The sequence below is a fragment of the Pan troglodytes genome, chromosome 13 (assembly GCF_028858775.2).
Source record: "Pan troglodytes isolate AG18354 chromosome 13, NHGRI_mPanTro3-v2.0_pri, whole genome shotgun sequence".
In the NCBI taxonomy this organism is placed as follows: Eukaryota; Metazoa; Chordata; class Mammalia; order Primates; family Hominidae; genus Pan; species Pan troglodytes.
In genome coordinates, this window is record NC_072411.2 from 98,039,070 (window position 1) to 98,058,027 (window position 18,958).

The 18,958-nt window shown below is 37.3% G+C and overlaps 1 protein-coding gene across 8 annotated transcripts in view; it reads right to left on the bottom strand.

Moving 5' to 3' along the window:
* Window positions 1-18,958, bottom strand: part of DNAH7 (dynein axonemal heavy chain 7) — a 393,327-nt gene that overhangs the window by 298,731 nt on the left and 75,638 nt on the right. For all 8 annotated transcript variants that reach the window (XM_054679168.2, XM_054679169.2, XM_054679172.2 and 5 more), the window contains 3 exons: window positions 12,951-13,013; window positions 10,056-10,164; window positions 9,121-9,268 (listed from right to left, as the gene is read on the bottom strand). In XM_054679168.2, the coding sequence (XP_054535143.1) occupies window positions 9,121-9,268; window positions 10,056-10,164; window positions 12,951-13,013 (320 nt within the window). The remainder of the gene's footprint in view (window positions 1-9,120; window positions 9,269-10,055; window positions 10,165-12,950; window positions 13,014-18,958) is intronic.

Here is an 18,958-nt window from a genome sequence, read left to right on the forward strand (position 1 = left end):
AAACAGGTCCTACAGGAAATGGTTAAGAGAGACCTACATCTGGAAGCAAAAGGATGATATCTACCATCATGAAAACACACTAAAGCATAAAATTCACTAGAAGAGCAGATACACAAATGAGAAAAAGGAATCAAGCAATACTTTATAGAAGAACACCAAATCACAAAGGTAAGCAGTAAGAGGAGAACAAAGGCCATATAAAACAACCAGAAAACAATCATTAAAATGACAGGAGTAAGCCCTCACCTATTAATAACAACCTTTAATATATATAAACAGTTTAAATTCCCCTAATTAAAAGATACAGACTGGTTGAGTTGATTAAAAAAACAAAACCCAACTATATGCTGCTGACAAGAAACTCACTTCACCTGTAAAGGTACACCTATAGACTAAAAATGAAGATATTCCATGCAAATGGGAACCAAAAACAGGTTTAGAATTTGCATGGTATATCTTCACTTTTAGTCCATGTGTGCCTTTACAGATGAAGTAGTAACTATACTTCTATCAGACAAAATAGACTTTAAGTAAAAAAACATAAAAAGAGATAAAGGAGGTCATTATATAATGAAAAGGGATCGATTCACCAAGTAGATCTAATTATAAATATATACCCACTCAATACTGGAGCATTCAGATATATAAAGAAAATATTATTAAAGTTAAGGAGAGACATAGACCCCAATACAATAGAAAGGGACTTTAATTCCCCACTTTCAGCATTGGACAGATCATCTAGACAGTAAATCAACAAAGAAACACTGAACCTAAACTGCACTGTAGACCAAATGGACCTAACAGACATTTACAAAATGTTCCTTTCAATAGCTACAAAATATGCATTCTTCTCATCAGTGCATGGAACATACTCCAGGTTAGACCACATGTTAGGCCACAAAACAAGTCTCAGCAAATGTAAAAAAATCAAATCACACACAATGAAGTAAAACTAGAAACCAATAGCAAGAGCAACTTTGAAAACAGTACAAATACAGGGACATTAAATACCAAGCTCATGAAGAACCTCTGGATCAACGAAAACATTAAGATGGAAATAAAAAATTTCTTGAAACAAATAAAAATGAAAACATAGTATACTAAAACCTATGGAATACAGCAAAAGCAGTGCTAAAAGGGAAGTTTATAGTAAGAAACCCATAAAAAATAGATTTCAAATAAACAACATAAAAACATACCTTAAGGAAATAGAAAAGCAAGAACAAATCAAATCCAAAATTAGTAGAAGAAATAATAAAGACCAGAGTAGAACTAAATAAGAGACCAAAATCCAGGTGCAGTGGTTCACGCCTGTAATCCCAGCACTTTGGGAAGCCAAGGCAGCTGGATCACTTGAGGCCAGGAGTTAGAGACTAGCCTGGCCAACGTGGCAAAACCCTGTCTCTGCTAAAAATAGAAAAAATTAGCTGGGGGTGGAGGTGTGTTCCTGTTATCTCAGCTACTTAGGAGGTTGAGGCATGAGAAGCACTTGAACCCAGGAGGTGGAGGTTGGAGTGAGCCTAGGTTACATCACTGTACTCAACAGAGTGAGATTCTGCCTCAAAAAAAAAAAAAAAGACAAAAAAAGATTTCAAAATTTAGTTTTTTAAAAAGATAAATAAAATTGACAAACCACTAACTAGACTAAGAAAAAATCATTAGAGACTATTATGATCAACAACTACACAACAATAAATTCAAAAACCTAGAAAAAATAGACACATCCCTAGACACATATAACCTACCAATATTGAACCAGGGAAGAAATAGACAAATAATGAGTAATGAGATTGAATCAGTAATAAAATTATTTGCACAACAAATAGTGAGTAATGAGATTGAAACAGTAATAAAAAGTCTCCCCAAAAAGAAAAGCCCAACACTGGATAACTTTACTGCTGAATTCTATGAAAATTTTAAAGTACTAACACCAATTTTTCTCAAACTATTCCAAAAACTTGAAGAGAAAGGAATTTTTCCTAACTCATTCTACAAGGTAAGCATTACCTTGATACCAAAACCAGATACGGATACAACAAAAGGAGAAAACTACAGGTCAATATTCCTGAGGAACATAGACACAAAAATCCTCACCAAAATACCAAAACCAAATCCAATAATACATCAAAAAGATAACATACCACAATCCACAATCAAGGGGGATATATTCTAGGAATGCAAGGATGGTTCAACATTCATAAATCAATATATGTGATACACCACATCAACCAAAGAAAGAGAAACCATACAATCATCTTAATAGATGTGGAAAAAGCATTTGATAATAAAATTCAACATGCCCTTGTGAAAAAAACTCTCCACAAGCTTGGTACAGAAGGAACATACCACAAAACAATAAAGGCCATATATGACAAATCTGCAGCTTTCATCATACTAAATGGGGATAAATTAAAATAGTTTTCTGTAAGATCTGGAACAAGAGAAGGTTGCCACTTTCACCACTTTTATTCAACATTGTACCAGAAGTCTTAGCCAGAGCAATTATGCAAGATAAAGAAAGGGCATCCTAATTGGAAAGGCAGAAGTCAAATTGTTCTTGTTTGCAAATGACATGATCTTATATTTAGAAAGAAAAAAAAAAGGACTCTACCCAAAAATTGTTAGAACTGATAAATGATTTCAGCAAAGTTGCAAGATACAAAATCAACATACAAAACTCAGTAGCATTTCAATATACCAATAGCAAACATTCAGAAAAAGAAAGCAATCCAATTTATAACAGCTAAGAAACTAATTAACTAGGAAGAAATTTAATCAAAAAGTGAAAGATCTCTACAATGAAAAATAAAAAACACTGAAAAAAATAAATTGAAGAAAATCCCTTAAAAAATGCAAAGCAATCATGGATTGGAAAAATTATTATTGTTAAAATGTCCATACTGCCCAAAGCAATCTATACATTCAATACACTCCCTATCAAAATACAAATGACACTCTTCACAGACATAGAAAAAACAATCCTAAAATTTATATGGAACCACAGAAGACCCCAAATAGCCCTAATCCTTAACAACAACAACAACAAAAAGACCAAAAATGGAGGAATCACACTACCAGACTTCAAAATACAGTACAAAGCTATAGTAACCAAAACAGCATAATGCTGACATAAAAACAGACACTTAGACCTGTGGAAAAGAATAGAGAAAGCATAAATAAATCCATGCATTTATATTCAACTCATTTTTGACAAAGGTGCCAAGAACATAAATTGGGGAAAGGACAGCCTCTTCAATAAATGGTGCTGGGGAAACTGGGTATCCATATGAAGAATAAAACTAGACCCTATCTCTCACCATCTACAAAAATAAAATGAAAATGGATTAAAGACTTAAATCTAAGACCTGAAACTATGAAAGTACTAGAAGAAAACATTGGAAAAATGCTTCAGGACATTGGTCTGGGCAAAGATTTTTTGGGGTAAGACCTCAAAAGCATAAGCAACAAAAGAAAAATAAGATTATATCAAGCTAAAAATATTTGCATAGCAAAAGAAACAATCAACAGAATGAAGAGACAACCCACAGAATGGGAAAAAATATTTGCAAACTATCCATAGACAAGGGATAAGGGATTAATAACCAGAATATATAAGGAACTCAAACAACTCAACAACAAATAATAATAATAATAATAATTTGATTAAAAATGGGCAAATGATCTGAATAGATATTTCTCCAAAGAAGACGTACATATGGCCAACGGATGTGTGAAAACTTGCTCAACATCTCTAATCATCAGGGAAATGCAAAGCAAAACCACAATGAGATATTATTTTACCCCAGTTAAAATGGCTATTATCAAAAAGACAAAAAATAACAGATGTGGGCAAGGATGTAGAGAAAGAGAATTCACACACACATTGTTGGTGGGAATGTAAATTAGTACAGCCAATATAGAAAACAGTATGGAAGTTCCTTTAAAAACTAAACATAGAATTATTAGATTGTTTCAAAAGTAATTACAGAATACTACATGATCCAGAAATCCTATTGCTGGGTATATATTCGAAATAAAGAAAATAAGTATATCAAAGAGTTATCTGCACAAAGAAATAATAAATATTTGAGGGGACAGATATCCCAATTACCCTGATTTGATTGTAGACATATATTGAAATATTACATGTATCCCATAAATATATAAAATTATTATGTACCAATAGTGTGAAAAGATAAGGCACAAACTGGGAGATAATATTTGCAAAAGATATCTGAAACGGACTTGTAAAGGAAATATATAAAGAACTCTTCCAATGCATACAGCAGCAGCAAACTACGCAATAAAAAAAGGGCCAAATATTTAAATAGGCACCTCATCAAAGAAGATACATGAATGTCAAACAAGCACAAAAAATGATACCCAATATTAGTCATTAGGGAAATCAACTTAAAGCCATAATAAGATAAAACACATCTACTAGAATGGCTACAGTGTCAAAATAAAATAAAAACAAAATGTGGGTAAGGTGGAGAAACTAGAAACTTCTTCGTTTGTTGTTTGTAGGAATAGAAAATGTACAGCAGCTTGGAAAACAATTTAGCATGTCTTAAAAAGTTGAACATACACCTACTATACAACTTTTCATTCTACACTCAGCTATCTGCCCAGCAAAAATGAAAATGTATGTTCACAAGACGTGCATGCAAATGTTCACATCAGCATCATTCATAATAGTCAAAACCCAAACATAATAAATGCCATGAATAAACCTCAGAAATAAATATATAATTGCAGTTATATGAAATTTTAGAAAAGGTAAAAGTATAGAGATAGAAAGAAGACTAGCGATTACCTGGGGCAACCAGTGGGCAAGAGGATTAATTGAAACGGGCAAGTGGAAACTTTTGTGAATGACAAAAGTATTCTAAAACTGGATTTTGGTGAAGGTTGTGCAACTACAAAAATTCGCTAAAACTCACTAAATTTTACATTTAACATAGATGAATTTAGTGGCATGTGAATTATCTCTCAAAGCTTTTTTTTTAAAAAGGGGAAAAAAAGCCTATCTGTGAGGCTTTGAAAATAAAATGTTCCCCCCAAAAAAGGTTAGAGAGAACCAAGACAGATTACCAACAAAATAATGACAAATAAAGTCACATAGGGTTCTCGTCAACAATGCATGCCAAAACATAATGGTTATCTCTCGCCTTATACAAAAATCAACTCAAGATGGATCAAAGACTTAAATCTAAGATCTGAAACCATAAAAATTCTAGAAGATTACATCAGAAAAACTTCTGGATATTAGCTTAGGCAAAGAGTTCATGACCAAGAATCCAAAAGTACATGCAACAGAAACAAAGATAAATAGATGGGACTTAATTAAACTAAAAAGCTCCTGCACAGCAAAAGAAGTAATCAGCAGAGAAAACAGACAACCCAGAGTGGGAGAATAAATTCGCAAACTATGCATCTGACAGAGGACTAATATCCAGAATCTATAAGGAACTCAAAAAATCAGGAAGAAAAAAAATCCCATCAAAAGTGGGCTAAGGACATGAATAGACAATTTTCAAAAGATATGCAAATGGCCAAAAAGCATATGAAAAAATACTCAACATCCCTAATTATTGGGGAAATGCAAATCGAAACCACAATGCAATACCACTTTACTCCTGCAAGAATGGCCATAATTTAAAAATCAAAAAATAATAGATGTTGGTGTGGATGTGTTGAAAAGGGAACACTTTTACACTGCTAATGGGAATGTAAACTACTACAACTACTATAGAAAACAGTATGGAGATTCCTTAAAGAACTAAAGATAGAACTATCATTCGATGAAGCAATCCCATTACTCAGTATCTACCCAGAGGAAAATAAGTCATTATATAAAAAAGACACTTGCACACACGTTTATAGCAGCAAAATTCACAATTGTAAAAATATGGAACCAGCCTAAATGTTCATCAATCAATGAGTGGATAAAAAAATGTTTATATATATATATGTGTGTGTGTGTGTGTGTGTGTGTGTGTGTGTATGTATACACACACACACACACACACCATGGAATACTACTAAAAAGGAATAAAATAACAGCATTTGCAGCAACGTGGATGGAGTTGGTGACCATTATTCTAAGTGAAGTAACTCAGGAATGGAAATCCAAACATCGAATGTTCTCACTCATATGTGGGACCTAAGCTATGAGGACGCAAAGGCATAAGAATGATATCATGGACTCTGGAGACTCAAGGGGGAAAGGGTGCAGGGGGGTGAGGGATAACAGACTACACATTGGGTACAGTGTACACTGTTTAGATGATGAGTGCACCAAAATCTCAGAAATCACCACTAACGAATTTACCCCTGTAACCAAACACCACCTGTTTCCCCAAAAACTATTGAAATAATAATTTTTAAAAAGGTAATCATTAATATTTTTCAATCTATAATTTCCCAGATGTATAGGGGAAAAACTGCTATTATTCTTTAATTCTACAGCCAACTTAACCATTAATTCAAGAAAAAGGATGAAATTGAGACCTTTATAGACATGAATATCTAGAGTTTACTACTCTTTATTCTCATTGAAAGAACTACTGGCCAGACACAGTGGCTCACACCTATTAATCCCAGCACTCTGAGAGGTTGAGGTAGGGGATCACTTGAGCCCAGGAGTTTGACACCAGCCTGGGCAACATGGTGCAACCCCATCTCTACAAAAAATAACAATAATACAAAAAATTAGTCAGGTGTTGTGGCACGTGCCTTAGTCAGGAGCCTGAGGTGGGAGAAACATCTGAGCCCAGGGTGTCTAAGTCTGGAGTGAGCCATGATCATGCCACTGCACTCCAGCCTGGGCAAGAGGGTGAGATTCTGTCTCAAAAAAGAGAGGGAGAGAAGAAAAGAAGGAGAAGGTGAAGGAGGGGGAGGAGGAGGAGGAAGAGGAGATGGAGGAGGAGGAGAAGGAGGAGGAGGAGGAAGAGAAGAGGAGGAGGAGGAAGAGAAGGAGGAGGAGGAGAAGAAGAATAAAGAGAGGGAGGGAAGAAAAAGAAGAAGGGAAGGGAATGAAAGGGAAGGAGGGAGGAGAAAGAAAAGAAAAAAGAAAAAAAAGAAAAGAGAAAAGAATAAAAGAGGGAGGAAGGGAGGGAGGGAAGGAAGGAAGAAAGGAGAGAGAGAGAGAGAAAGAAAGAAAGGCAGAAAGAAAGAGTAAACTACTAAGAGACAAGCTTCAGCAAAAAAGAAAATGAACCCAGAAATGAGAAGTGGAATGCAAAAGCAACTTTCTAAAAATTTTGAAAACATGTTAGTAAATCTAAGTGTTAACTTAAAAAAAAAAAGAGAGAGAGAGAATATGGGTACTTAAGGACTTGGTGGAACTGAAATATTAAACAATAATCACATAGAAAATACAAAGGAAAGCTCAGAGCTAAATTAAATCATGTTAAGGTCTTTGTGTGTTATTCAGAAGGAAGATAGAAAAAAATGAATTTTCAACCTTAAGAAATATGAATTTAATATGTAGTTTTAAATGTTAGGGTAACCATTAAAAGAACAGAAATATATTTCATACCTTTTAAACCAATAAAAATAAAGGAAGAATAGAGAAAATTCAACAGAAAGCAGAAAAAGAGAAAAAAATAAGCAAAAGCAACATATGATAAATAGAAAACATAAAATACATTGGTAGAAGTCCACATATATGAGAAATACCAATAAACACAAATGGGATTAAACAAGCTATTAAAGCATAGAACTCTAAGATTGAATTTCAGTAAGTCCATCTATATCCTGTTTATAAAAGGCAAAACAGAAAAATGACAAAAGATGGTTAAAATAGACTTCTGTTTCTTACAACACAGAAACAAAAAAAAACCTCCCAGTACAATTGTATAAATACTGGATAGTATATCACAAAGCTCCTTTTAAAGGTATAGCTGAGCTTACAAGAAAGAAACAGAAAAATCAGGAGGAAAATAAATTAAGTAGCCAGGCATGGCCATCCTAAGGCTATGGCTGCCCTTATGGGGGCAGGGCCTTGGATTTTCATGCCCATATGGGGAAGAAGATGATGCCATAGGCCTGAGTGAAATGGGGAATTCCAACTGAAATCCTGTATAAAGCTGAAACAAGATCTGCCCTACCCTCAAATAAGGGAAGACTAAAAATAACAGGCACAGGAAGTTGTGTCAAGAAAGCTTATCTTTCTTGGGCAGGGCTCTAGGTAGAAAAAAAAAAATTCTTCTAAAAATTTGTAACCAGAGGTCTACCCTCCATTGATTTGGGTGTTGATCATACTGCTTGTTTGATCTAAGAGTGCTTAAGTCAAGAAAACAATGTAAGTGGGGAAAGCTGGTAGCATCCTAGTGGCACCTGGCAAAAGCAAACTCGAAACCACTCTAGAAGAAGCACATATGCTCAACCCAGCTGCATGGGACTCCGATACACTCCTTTTTAGCCTTGTAAGCACTCAGTACCCACTGTCCTCCCTTCAAGATGACCATCTAGCCAGTAAAGTCCCACATGGGACAGTAGAACAGGGTCCTGTGAGTGAGTTACTTACCACAATGGGTCATGAAACCCCACTTGTCCCACAAATGGTGTACACCCTGAGAATCATAACGAAACTAAAGAGAATACTAAGCAACTAGCACAAAGCGGTGTGGAAACAAGGCAAAGAAGAGCTGGTGACTTGCATCTGCCTTGCTCTTTATGAACTGTCCTGAAACAGTGAGACCCAGGTAAGACCAGGCCCTGCACACACTGCTGACCATTTCACCCCAATTCCTTTTCTATACAAGGAGAATCACAATGCCGGAAAAGTCACCCCCATCACCTGAGCAGATGAGATTGGGGAAAAAAAACCTGCTAGAATCCTCCACTGGCTACCATGGCTATAATAAGAACTCCCAGAAATTCAGCCAACATTAAGTATTAACATTGCTACCTTTACAACTCATGATATTTAGAAGTGGAACACACTTAACAGGGTTAAACTCAATCTCTTTCACTCTTTATTTATACTCTGACCTCATTCCAACAAGTCTCCGAGGCACCCTTAGAGATGCACAGAATTCTAATATTCTTAGGTTAAACGTTGCCAGGGGCTCTAACATGGGTAACACATAACGGTTAGCCTATGCAACTTACATAATGACATTAACAAGAGTACTTCGAAAGTTTTCTCGTTCTTTATGTGGAGATTTGCCCTTTGATTTGGAAGTAGATGGTCCAGCATAACTATCATCAACTTGGTGGGGTAATTTGCCCTTTTTTCCAAAACGTTCCATGTATTCAGCTTAAATTAAAAAAAAAAAAGCACAATTATTCATCTAAAAGGTAAGCTAAAGCATTTCACATGCTTAAAATAAGATGCTAAATCGCCTTTTAATAAAAAAATTACATTATAAAGTAATCCTAAGTATAATTTTTTTTTTACTATCAGGAGGTTAAACTACTCCTCTTCTGTATCATCATAACTAGAAACATCTATTTGAAGAATATTCCACTGATTTATATTTTGATTAATATACTAATAAAATTTTCTATTATATTTACATATGATTCTCTAAAAGTGAAGATTAAAATTATGATAAAAACAGGATACAAAACTATTTGAGAAATTTTAAAGAACCATGACAAAAAGTTAATATTAACTGTAATCAATCTGATAAACACTACATTTAATGAGTCAAAATAATAAAAACATTAAAATGACTAATTTGGAAGTCATGTTCACAATTTATTAAAATCCACAAAAAATTTTAAAAAGAAATATATTAAAATCCCTCTTAGAACAATCTCAGTCTTTGATGTAGAGGCAAATTCTGACCACAATAAATAAACGTTTTAGTATCAACATCCCAATTCCTAAAATATCAGCTCTTATAGCATTTACAACAGCCTAAAATAACTAAGAACTAGAATCAATTATTTTCTGAGGGAAGATGTATTGGGAAAATTTTTTTCTACTTGACATTAATGTCATTCAGGTTTTGTACTTCTATTACACTATTAACTAAATATTGTCTGGTCTCTCTCTACAAATTATCCTTAAATCTAATTTAGAATATTGAAGTTCTTACCATAGGACTGTTCATTTTTAACACTAAATGGTTCTGGACTCTCATCATCCTGCTTTACACTCAAATGGAATGATGGAGCTGCCTGCTGCCAGTGGGGCTTTGTACTCACCTAAAATACAAAATTTAAATAGCATTAACAAACAATATCAGAAAAAAGCCTTTTTCCATGAAATGCACGAGTGTTTATAAACACAGACATTTTCTCAAACAGATCAGAACATCTGGATAGAAAATACTCAACAGTAGATCTTATTCAAGCCTGTGAACGGTCATGGTGTGCACCATTTGGGGGACATTAACAAAAGTCCTGCTGCTGGTTGGATGTGAATGCCTGTTACCTAAAACCAGGGTCTTCATTCTAGAGAGGCTAGTCCTCATCCCCAGATATTGTCAAGTGTCTTTAAACCTATTTTAATGAGAAGTGCTCTCTGCTGGTCTCCTCTGCATTCCAGCTCCAAAAGGTCTTCCTGTTCTCATGGCTGTCAACCACCCTAGATTGCTCTGACAACTCACAAATGTATTCCATTGTTTCAGGCAGGGGTGACAAATTATTATACATACACAATTTGGCAGGTGTCATAAAAAGGGAGAAGGCTAATGATGATAGGTTCCTGGCACTCAGGCTCCATGTTGGGAAACAACAGTGTGTGGTGAGGACTGTGGCAGAGGAGAGAGCACCTTCATCTTCTAAAAACGCAATGACTAATTAGCTCAAGCCAATTATTGCAATACCAGAACACAAACCTACTGTTGCTGAAGCCTATCATTCTTCAATAAACCCAGACAGTCGGATTTTAAAGTAAAATCTATATATTTTGGGCACAATTTAGTCTGTCTCTCCGTTTCAAATCCAAACCAACTTAAAAGTCCATGTCTGTACTGGCTTCTCTTTCTGCCTAGTTTTACTCTCCCTAATCTCTTACTTCCACTTCCCTAATAAACTACCTGTACACAAGTCCTTATTTTAGGTACCTCTTACACAGGAAAATAGGATAAGAAAACATGTAAGACAGTGCTCTTCCATTTTCCACCCGCCCTTCCCATTTCTCAACTCTCGTCTTGCTCCATAAAAGTTTTAAAACTCATAGAAGCGCTACGAGGAGTTGTACAGAAAGGGTGAGAATCAGGTCACAGAGGCTGGGAGCCACCAGTGCCAGGTCATTCTTGATTTCAACTACAGGGGTCACCTCTAGAAGCCTGAAGTCTGTAAAGAAAATCACTCCAGGTCGTAATTACTGCTGGAGAACTTCTATCCAGGTGCAAACCTTAATACTGTATTCAAATAAAAGTAGTTTTAAAAAAAATAATCCATAGCTCATTTTCTAAATATCTGTTGAAAATATGATTTCCCTTAAAACACATAAGACTCAAAGAATGCTGAGGAAAAATTGCAAGACACAGCCAAATATGAATACAAAACCAGGTTTACATCAGTCAATAAAAGCATTTTAGATCATTATATGCTTCGCCCACAAGCAAAAATTATTATGCATCTCAGCCATAGATATTCGATAAGAAAATTTAAATTAAGTTTATATTTCTACATCTGTAAACTAACAATCCGCAACAAACTAAAAAATGTCTGTTCCATTTCAGTTTTTTATCTTTTACACTAGAAAATTAAGAGGGATTTTGCAGAACTAGAGAAAACATGCTATGGCTCGATTCTGCAGGCATTTTATAATAATTTGCCATTATCAATAAAAGCATATTTTCAATTAAAATTTGTATTTTTAAATGTTCAATATAATTAATCTAACAATGTTAGTTCAAGTTTCCTAAGCGAAACTGTCCTTCATTTCAAATTATCAGTAATATTCTCTGTACAAAGCAACACAAATTCAATTCTATAGTTTGTTCTCAGCTTTTAAAATATCTTTCAAAGCAAATAATGCTTTGGATGAACCCTGAAGACATTATGTTGAGTGAAATAAGCCAGGCATAAAAGGACAAATATTGTATGATTCCACCAATATGAAATACCTAGAGTAGTCAAATACATAGAGATAAGAAGTAGAATGGTGGTTTGCCAGGAGGTGGGGGAGGGGAAAATGGGGAGTCATTGTTTAACGGACAGGGTTGCTGTTTAGTCAGATGAAAAGAGTTCTGGAGATGAGTGGTAGTAATAATTATACAACAATGTGAATGTACTGAATGTCACTGAATACTTAAAAATGGTTAAATTTTTAACCATTTTATGTTATGTTATGTATATTTTATCAATTTTTTAAAAAAACAATAATATTTGCATTGACCCTCCCCTTAAATTTAACTTTCAGGAGTCACAAGACTGTTACTTGGTGGCATTAAACTCCACATAATTACTAGACAATAAATTTTATTACATTAAAATCTAACTTGTACAGGGCTTTATCAACTGAAAATGTCTATTAACTGCCTCTTCCACAAGACAATGACACTTTATAGTCAAAATAATGAAAAAAGATTCCAAAATTTAAGAAATATTTTGTAGCACAGCATTTTTCTGCTGGAAGACCCATCTCCTTGAAGATCATCAAATCAACTCAGCTCATTTTCAAACTCAGAAACTGAGGCTCAAGAGGTAAGTGACTCCCCAAAGGGCACAGAGCCATTAGAGGCAAAGCTTTACCCCAAGCCCTTTTTTATTTACTCCAACGCTAATACTCCTTTTGCTAACCAATCTTGGCAAGTCGTTCATTCAGAATACTGAAATATTCTACATACACAGGTAATTATAGCTTATGGTTACTTTACTAAGATAGTTATTTGTCCTAATATGCACACCTCATAGAATTTCTCCATCAGAAAAGAATCAAATGGAGCAGGAATTCGCTTACTTATTTTCAAGTTAGAAAACTAATAAACATTTTTTGAAGCACAAAAATTCAATGAGAATATATTTGGATAAGTTACCATAGACAGCTGTGGTAAAGCTCTTGCTGGTGCCTTGAACTTTTCTTTGCTGGCTAATTTCTCCTGTGTGAAAAATATGAGGGGGAAAAAAGTGTTTACTCTGTTAGTGCTAAAATTGATTCACTGAACCAAATTTTACAGAAGACTATTTAAAAAGTACATATTATCCAACATATTCAAAGATAAACTTTACTGCTTTTTAAATTCTCAGGTTTGTCTCAGAATTGTTTTCTTTAGAGCAAGAAAATAAAGGAAAATTATATCCAGCAATACTTATCAGAAAGCTTTAAAAAGTATGCAAAACCGGCCGGGCGCGGTGGCTGTAATCCCAGCACTCTGGGAGGCTGAGGTGGGCGGATCACAAGGTCAGGAGATCGAGACCATCCTGGCTAACATGGTGAAACCCCGTCTCTACTAAAAATACAAAAAATTAGCCAGGCGTGGTGGTGGGTGCCTGTAGTCCCAGCTACTTGGGAGACTGAGGCAGGAGAATGGCGTGAACCCAGGAGGCGGAGGTTGCAGCGAGCCGAGATCGCACCACTGCACTCCAGCCTGGGCGACAGAGCAACACTCTGTCTCAAGGAAAAAAAAAAAAATCACAAGTTCTACCTAGGAACTGCTGACACTCACCAATCAAAACTCGCCAGCTCTTGTAAGACACTGCCAGTGCCAATAAACTTTCTTTCAGAACAACTTGTATAACCTCCTCTTTCCCCAATTAAACCCTAATCATTTAACTTGTTCTCCAGACATACTGGAGGCCACCCTAGTCTGTACGTAAGTCCTGGATTGCAATCTCACTTCTTGTATATTATTCTCAAATAAAACCTTTTTACTTGTATGCTTATATTGCAAGTTGACAGCAACTTTCCACAAGTCTCACTTATACCACAGACAGAGACTTCCTTTCAAACTTTCAGGATCCCAGTAGGTGGTTTTCACCTCCCAGCCCAGACCTGCAGCTCTTCAGCAAATGTCTTTGTCATCCAGTGGGCCACAGCCACATCTCCCATGAGGTCTGAATCTAAGGCTTTGGGGAAGGGATGGATCTTCCAAGTTTGTTCCTCGAGCACTCTCTCTCAGACCTAGAGGGAGTGGCTGCTCCTTATATCTGCTATTCCTCTATTCTTCGGGGCTGTGCTGTCCAAAACAGTATGCACTAGCCCCCTGTAACTACCAAACACTTGAAATGCGGCTCCTCTGAAGTGAGATGTGTTTAAGTTTAAAATATGTACTAGATGTTGAAGACTTAGTACAAAACACAAAGAATGTAAATTATCAATGTTTATATATTGATTAGAGCATATTTTATGTTGATTACCATATGTGTTCCACATTGTTTCTAAGAAGCTTACATGAATTAACACCTGTAATATTCTATACGCTGTGGGGTAAATACTGTTGTACCACTTTTGTGCCTATTACGTAGATAAGAAATCATGTAGTCTCTGCCTTCGCAAAGCACACAGTCCAGTTAATATTAAAGACCATGTGCTTCCATCTAGGACAGGATGTGGAGCAGAGTATTCTAAGAACGTTTCAAAAAGAAAAAGGGTGGAGCTAAGCCTTAAAGCATACCTGGATCTCCACAGAGAAGGACAGCAAAGAGCTTACTGAAGTCAGAGGGCGCATCAAGAATTGGAGTCTAAATGTCAATGGCAGGCTTGAGGCTATGTTGGAGTGGATGGGGAAGGTAATCCATTCCCTAATTCAACAATGGTTCACCAGCTCCTACCATGTGCTGGGCTCATAGACTAAGTCATAGGACTACAGACTAAGATACCTAGTCCATAGTCCTGGAAAGGACTAAGTCCCTCCGCTTATGGAGTTCACATTCTAGAGGAGGTACAGACAGTTATTTCAGAACAGATCTATAACATAATCTCAGAAACTAGTATGTACAATGAAGAGTAATAAAACAGTGTGAAGGAACAGAGAGGGAAGGAGTGGAAAAGTGCTGGGTAGATGGAGTAGTAAGACCCTCTCTGCAGAGGTTATGTTTGAATAGGAACCTGAATAAAAGGTAGGGGAAGAACAAACTAGAGCTAGACAAGTGGGTGCTGTTATATTAAGGAGGACATGGGTTTCAGGGCTTGACTGGCCAGGCTGGCAATAGAGAGCCACTGCAGTCTCCTTTTAGGGTGACCTTTAGTCTCAGTTTGCGGAAGACAGTCTCAGTTTACACCTTTAGTCTCAGTTTGCCCAAGCATAACTAGTACAACTTTCGCTCTCAATGGCATCTTAGTTTAGATGATAAATTATAATGCTATCCTGTTTATGATGTAGAGACATACAAAAGCTATTTCATAAATGGTTCTGATGATACGAACAGGATACATGAGAAGCAGGGGACTAGAGTCAGCAGAGAGGCTAGTTTAGCAGGTTTTTAAGAATAATATAGGCAACAGGAGACATGGGCCTGGATTTACAGAAAATGCTGGTAACAAAAGGTCACCTCTACCTCTCAAAGGCACTGCTCTGATCATACTGCTCTCCTGTTCAGAAACATTTTAAAGCCCCCTGTTGAAGTAGGCACAACTCTTCTTGGTGTCCAAGCCTTCCTCAACATACTCCAAACTATTTTCCAGCTTCTCTTAGTTACTTTGTAGCCATATGATTTGTGTGGCTAGTGAAATGTGAGCACAACAGGAAACACAGTTAAGTGCTAGAGGGACAGGCAGTTAAGAGCTAGAGGGACAGGGAGTTAAGAGCTGGTGTGCTTCCTCCATCACTATCTCACACCCATGGAGCCCATGTGTTCCCACTGGCATAGCTATAAGATGCAGCGCTACCTGACCCTCGTCAGACTTCATGTGAGCAAGGCCTAATCTTTGTTGGGTTAAGTCTCTGAGATTTCGACTTCCATTTGTTTTGTCAGATAGTATTAATACCCTGTCAGAGCCACCAATAGGTTCCAAAATATCTCCCTGTTAAAATCTAGCCCTTTAAGACCAAAATCGAAAAAGTTTACATTTCATTTCTTAACTCCAACTGTAAGTAATCTCCTTTGAAGATGCATAGCATTCTTTATTGTTTAAATTATTTTTGGCTGGGTGTGATGGCTCATGCCTGTAATCCTAGCACTTTGGGAGGCAGAGGGGAGCGGAGTGCTTGAGCTCAGGAGTTCAAGACCAGCCTGGGCAACATGGTGAAACTCCATCTCTACCAAAAAAGATACACAAAAATAACCTGGGTATGGTGGTGCCTATGGTCCTGGTTACTCAGGAGGCTAAGGAGTGAGGATTGCTTGAGCACAGGAGGTGGAGGTTGCCATGAGCCAAGACTGCACTACTGCACTCCAGCCTGGGCAACAGAGAGACACCTGTCCTTAAATAAATAAAATATATTCTGATATATGAATTATGTGTACACCTACCAATACTGTTCTCCTAACCCCTCACCCCACCCCACCTCCACCTACTAAATCAGTCTTATAGAGATGAGTGACATGGTTTGGCTGTGTCCCAACCCAAATCTCATCTTGAATTATAGTTCCCATAATCCCTATGTGTCATGGGAGGGACCTGGGTGGGAGGTAATTGAATCATGGGAGCAGTTTCCCCCATGCTAGTCTTGTGATAGTGAGTTCTCACAAAATCTGATGGTTTTATAAGGGGCTTCTCCTTCACTTGGCTCTCATTCTTCTCCCTCTTGTCTCCTGCCACCACGTGAAGAAGAAAGTTGCTTCCCTTTCCACCATGTTTGTAAGTTTCCTGAGGCCTCCCCAGCCATGTGGAACTGTGAATCAACTAAAGCTCTTCTCTTTATAAATTACCCAGTTTCGGGTATTTCTTCATAGCAGCATGAGAAGGAACTAATACAATGGGAAAACTGACTTTAAAGTCATTTTAGCTTTATCTTAGAAAATCTTAAAATGGTGAGGCTGGGCACAATGGCTCACAGCTGTAATCCCAGCACTTTTGGAAAGCCAAGGCAGGAGGATCACTGGAGCCCAGGAGTTCAAGACCAGCCTGGGCAACATGGTGAAACCCTGTCTCTACCAAAAATACAAAAATTAGCTGGGCGTGGTGACCCATGCCTGTGGTCCCAGCTACTGTTGAGGCTCACATAAGCCCAGGAGGTAGAGGCTATAGTGAGCCATGATCACACCACTGCACTCCAGCCTGGACAACACAGCAAGACCTCCTTGTCTCAAAAAAATTACAAAATGGTTAACCATGCCCTAAAAAATGGATAACTAAAGATAAGAAAAGAAAGGAAAGGAAAAGAAAAGGAAAGAGTGCAATGAGCTTCAGACAGTACTTTCTGAAATACAAGCACCAGATTAGGGGAACGTTTCACACATATACAATGCTGTAACCCAAATGGTTCCAGTTTCTACAATTCCCACTGGGCTACACAATGGGAAGGGAAATATGAGCACAACATTTTCAAGCTAACAGCTGCAATAGGTGTTCTCAGAGTTGAAGCCTTCCCTTTGGGGAGAATGAGGGTGTGGCAAAGGCCTGAGAAGAATGCAGTTATAGATGACAGAGAGGAATGGCTCTGGGATGTCTAGTCCAAGTGCCCTGGAATTTTCACATCAGGGACAGAGGCAATTCAAATGACATCTATTGTCCTGGAGTCACTACAAATATCCAAAACACCCTATGTAACCCAAGCCTCCTATACAACAACCCCATCACTGCCACCACCCTGACTTTTTAAGATCTCTGCATCGTCCATGCTGTTACTGAGCTATTTCTCCAAGTCTCATCATCACTCTAGGTGAAGAAGGGTGGTGAGGACCTTAACGTTTTCTTCTTACATTGCAGTGCAGAATATGTATCTTATAGAATATTTTACCAATAGTGCTTCTCTAGCTAACCAAGACAAGCAGCCACACATATGTCAGAAAAATCATCTGGCAAATGATGCCTCACATCCTGCTGGCCTCACCTTGGATTCCAGACATGGCTGCAGTAAACAGTTCTGTGCTAGCTTCTCACATCAAGAAAACATCTTTTGTGGCCGGACGCAGTGGTTCACGCCTGTAATCCCAGCACTTTGGGAGGCCGAGGCGGGCGGATTACCTGAGGTCAGGGGTTCGAGACCAGCCTGGCCAACATGGTGAAACCACATCTCTACTAAAAATACAAAAATTAGGCGGGCCTGGTGGCATACGCCTGTAATCCCAGCTACTCAGGAGGCTGAGACAGGAGAATTGCTTGAGCCCGGGAGGTGGAGGTTGCAGTGAGCCAAGATCATGCCACTGCACTCTGTCTGAAAAAAAAAAAAAAAAAAAGAAAAAAGAAATGTTTTTTCTTTTCTGCAGGGGGAATCCTCTAATGCTACAGTATGGGACTCTAGGAAGAGCCCACTCTGCTCACACACATGAGCAGCCAGAAGAGGATGGGAGTCAACATCCCCAGGAACAATCTTTCACCAATACAGGATGAAAGATGACAGATAAATGCTATTCCTTGACCCTCCTCAGGTGATCAATTCCAGGAAGCATTCTATAAGCTCAAAGGTCATGGCAGGACATACCAGTTGCCTACTGTGCTAATCAACTTGATAGCCCATGGTTGTGTGGCCTTTCCTTCTTCCTACTTTTACTCTCCTCAGTCTCTTATTATTGCGTCTCAAATACACTACCTGCACACAAGTCCTTGTTTCAGATAACTTGTGCACAGGAAAATAGGCTAGGAAAACATGTAAGTCAGTGCTCTTTCATCTTTCCATTTGCTCTTTCATAGTTCAACTCTAATCTTGTTCCATAAAAGATTTAAGACTTGTGGGAGGGATATGAATGAGGTGTGCAGAAAGGGTGAGAATCAGGTCACCAGCTCACAGGGGCTGAGAGCCACCAGTGCCAGTTTCAACTACAGGGTTCACCTCTAGAAGCCCGAAGGTCCGTAATTAAAATCACTCTATGTCTCAATTACTGCTGAAGAACTTACAGCCAGGAACAAACTTTAATATTCAAATAAAAATTTTTAAATAAATGAATGTTTTTAAATACCTCTTAAAAATCTAATTTCTTTTAAAAGACATAAAACTCAAAG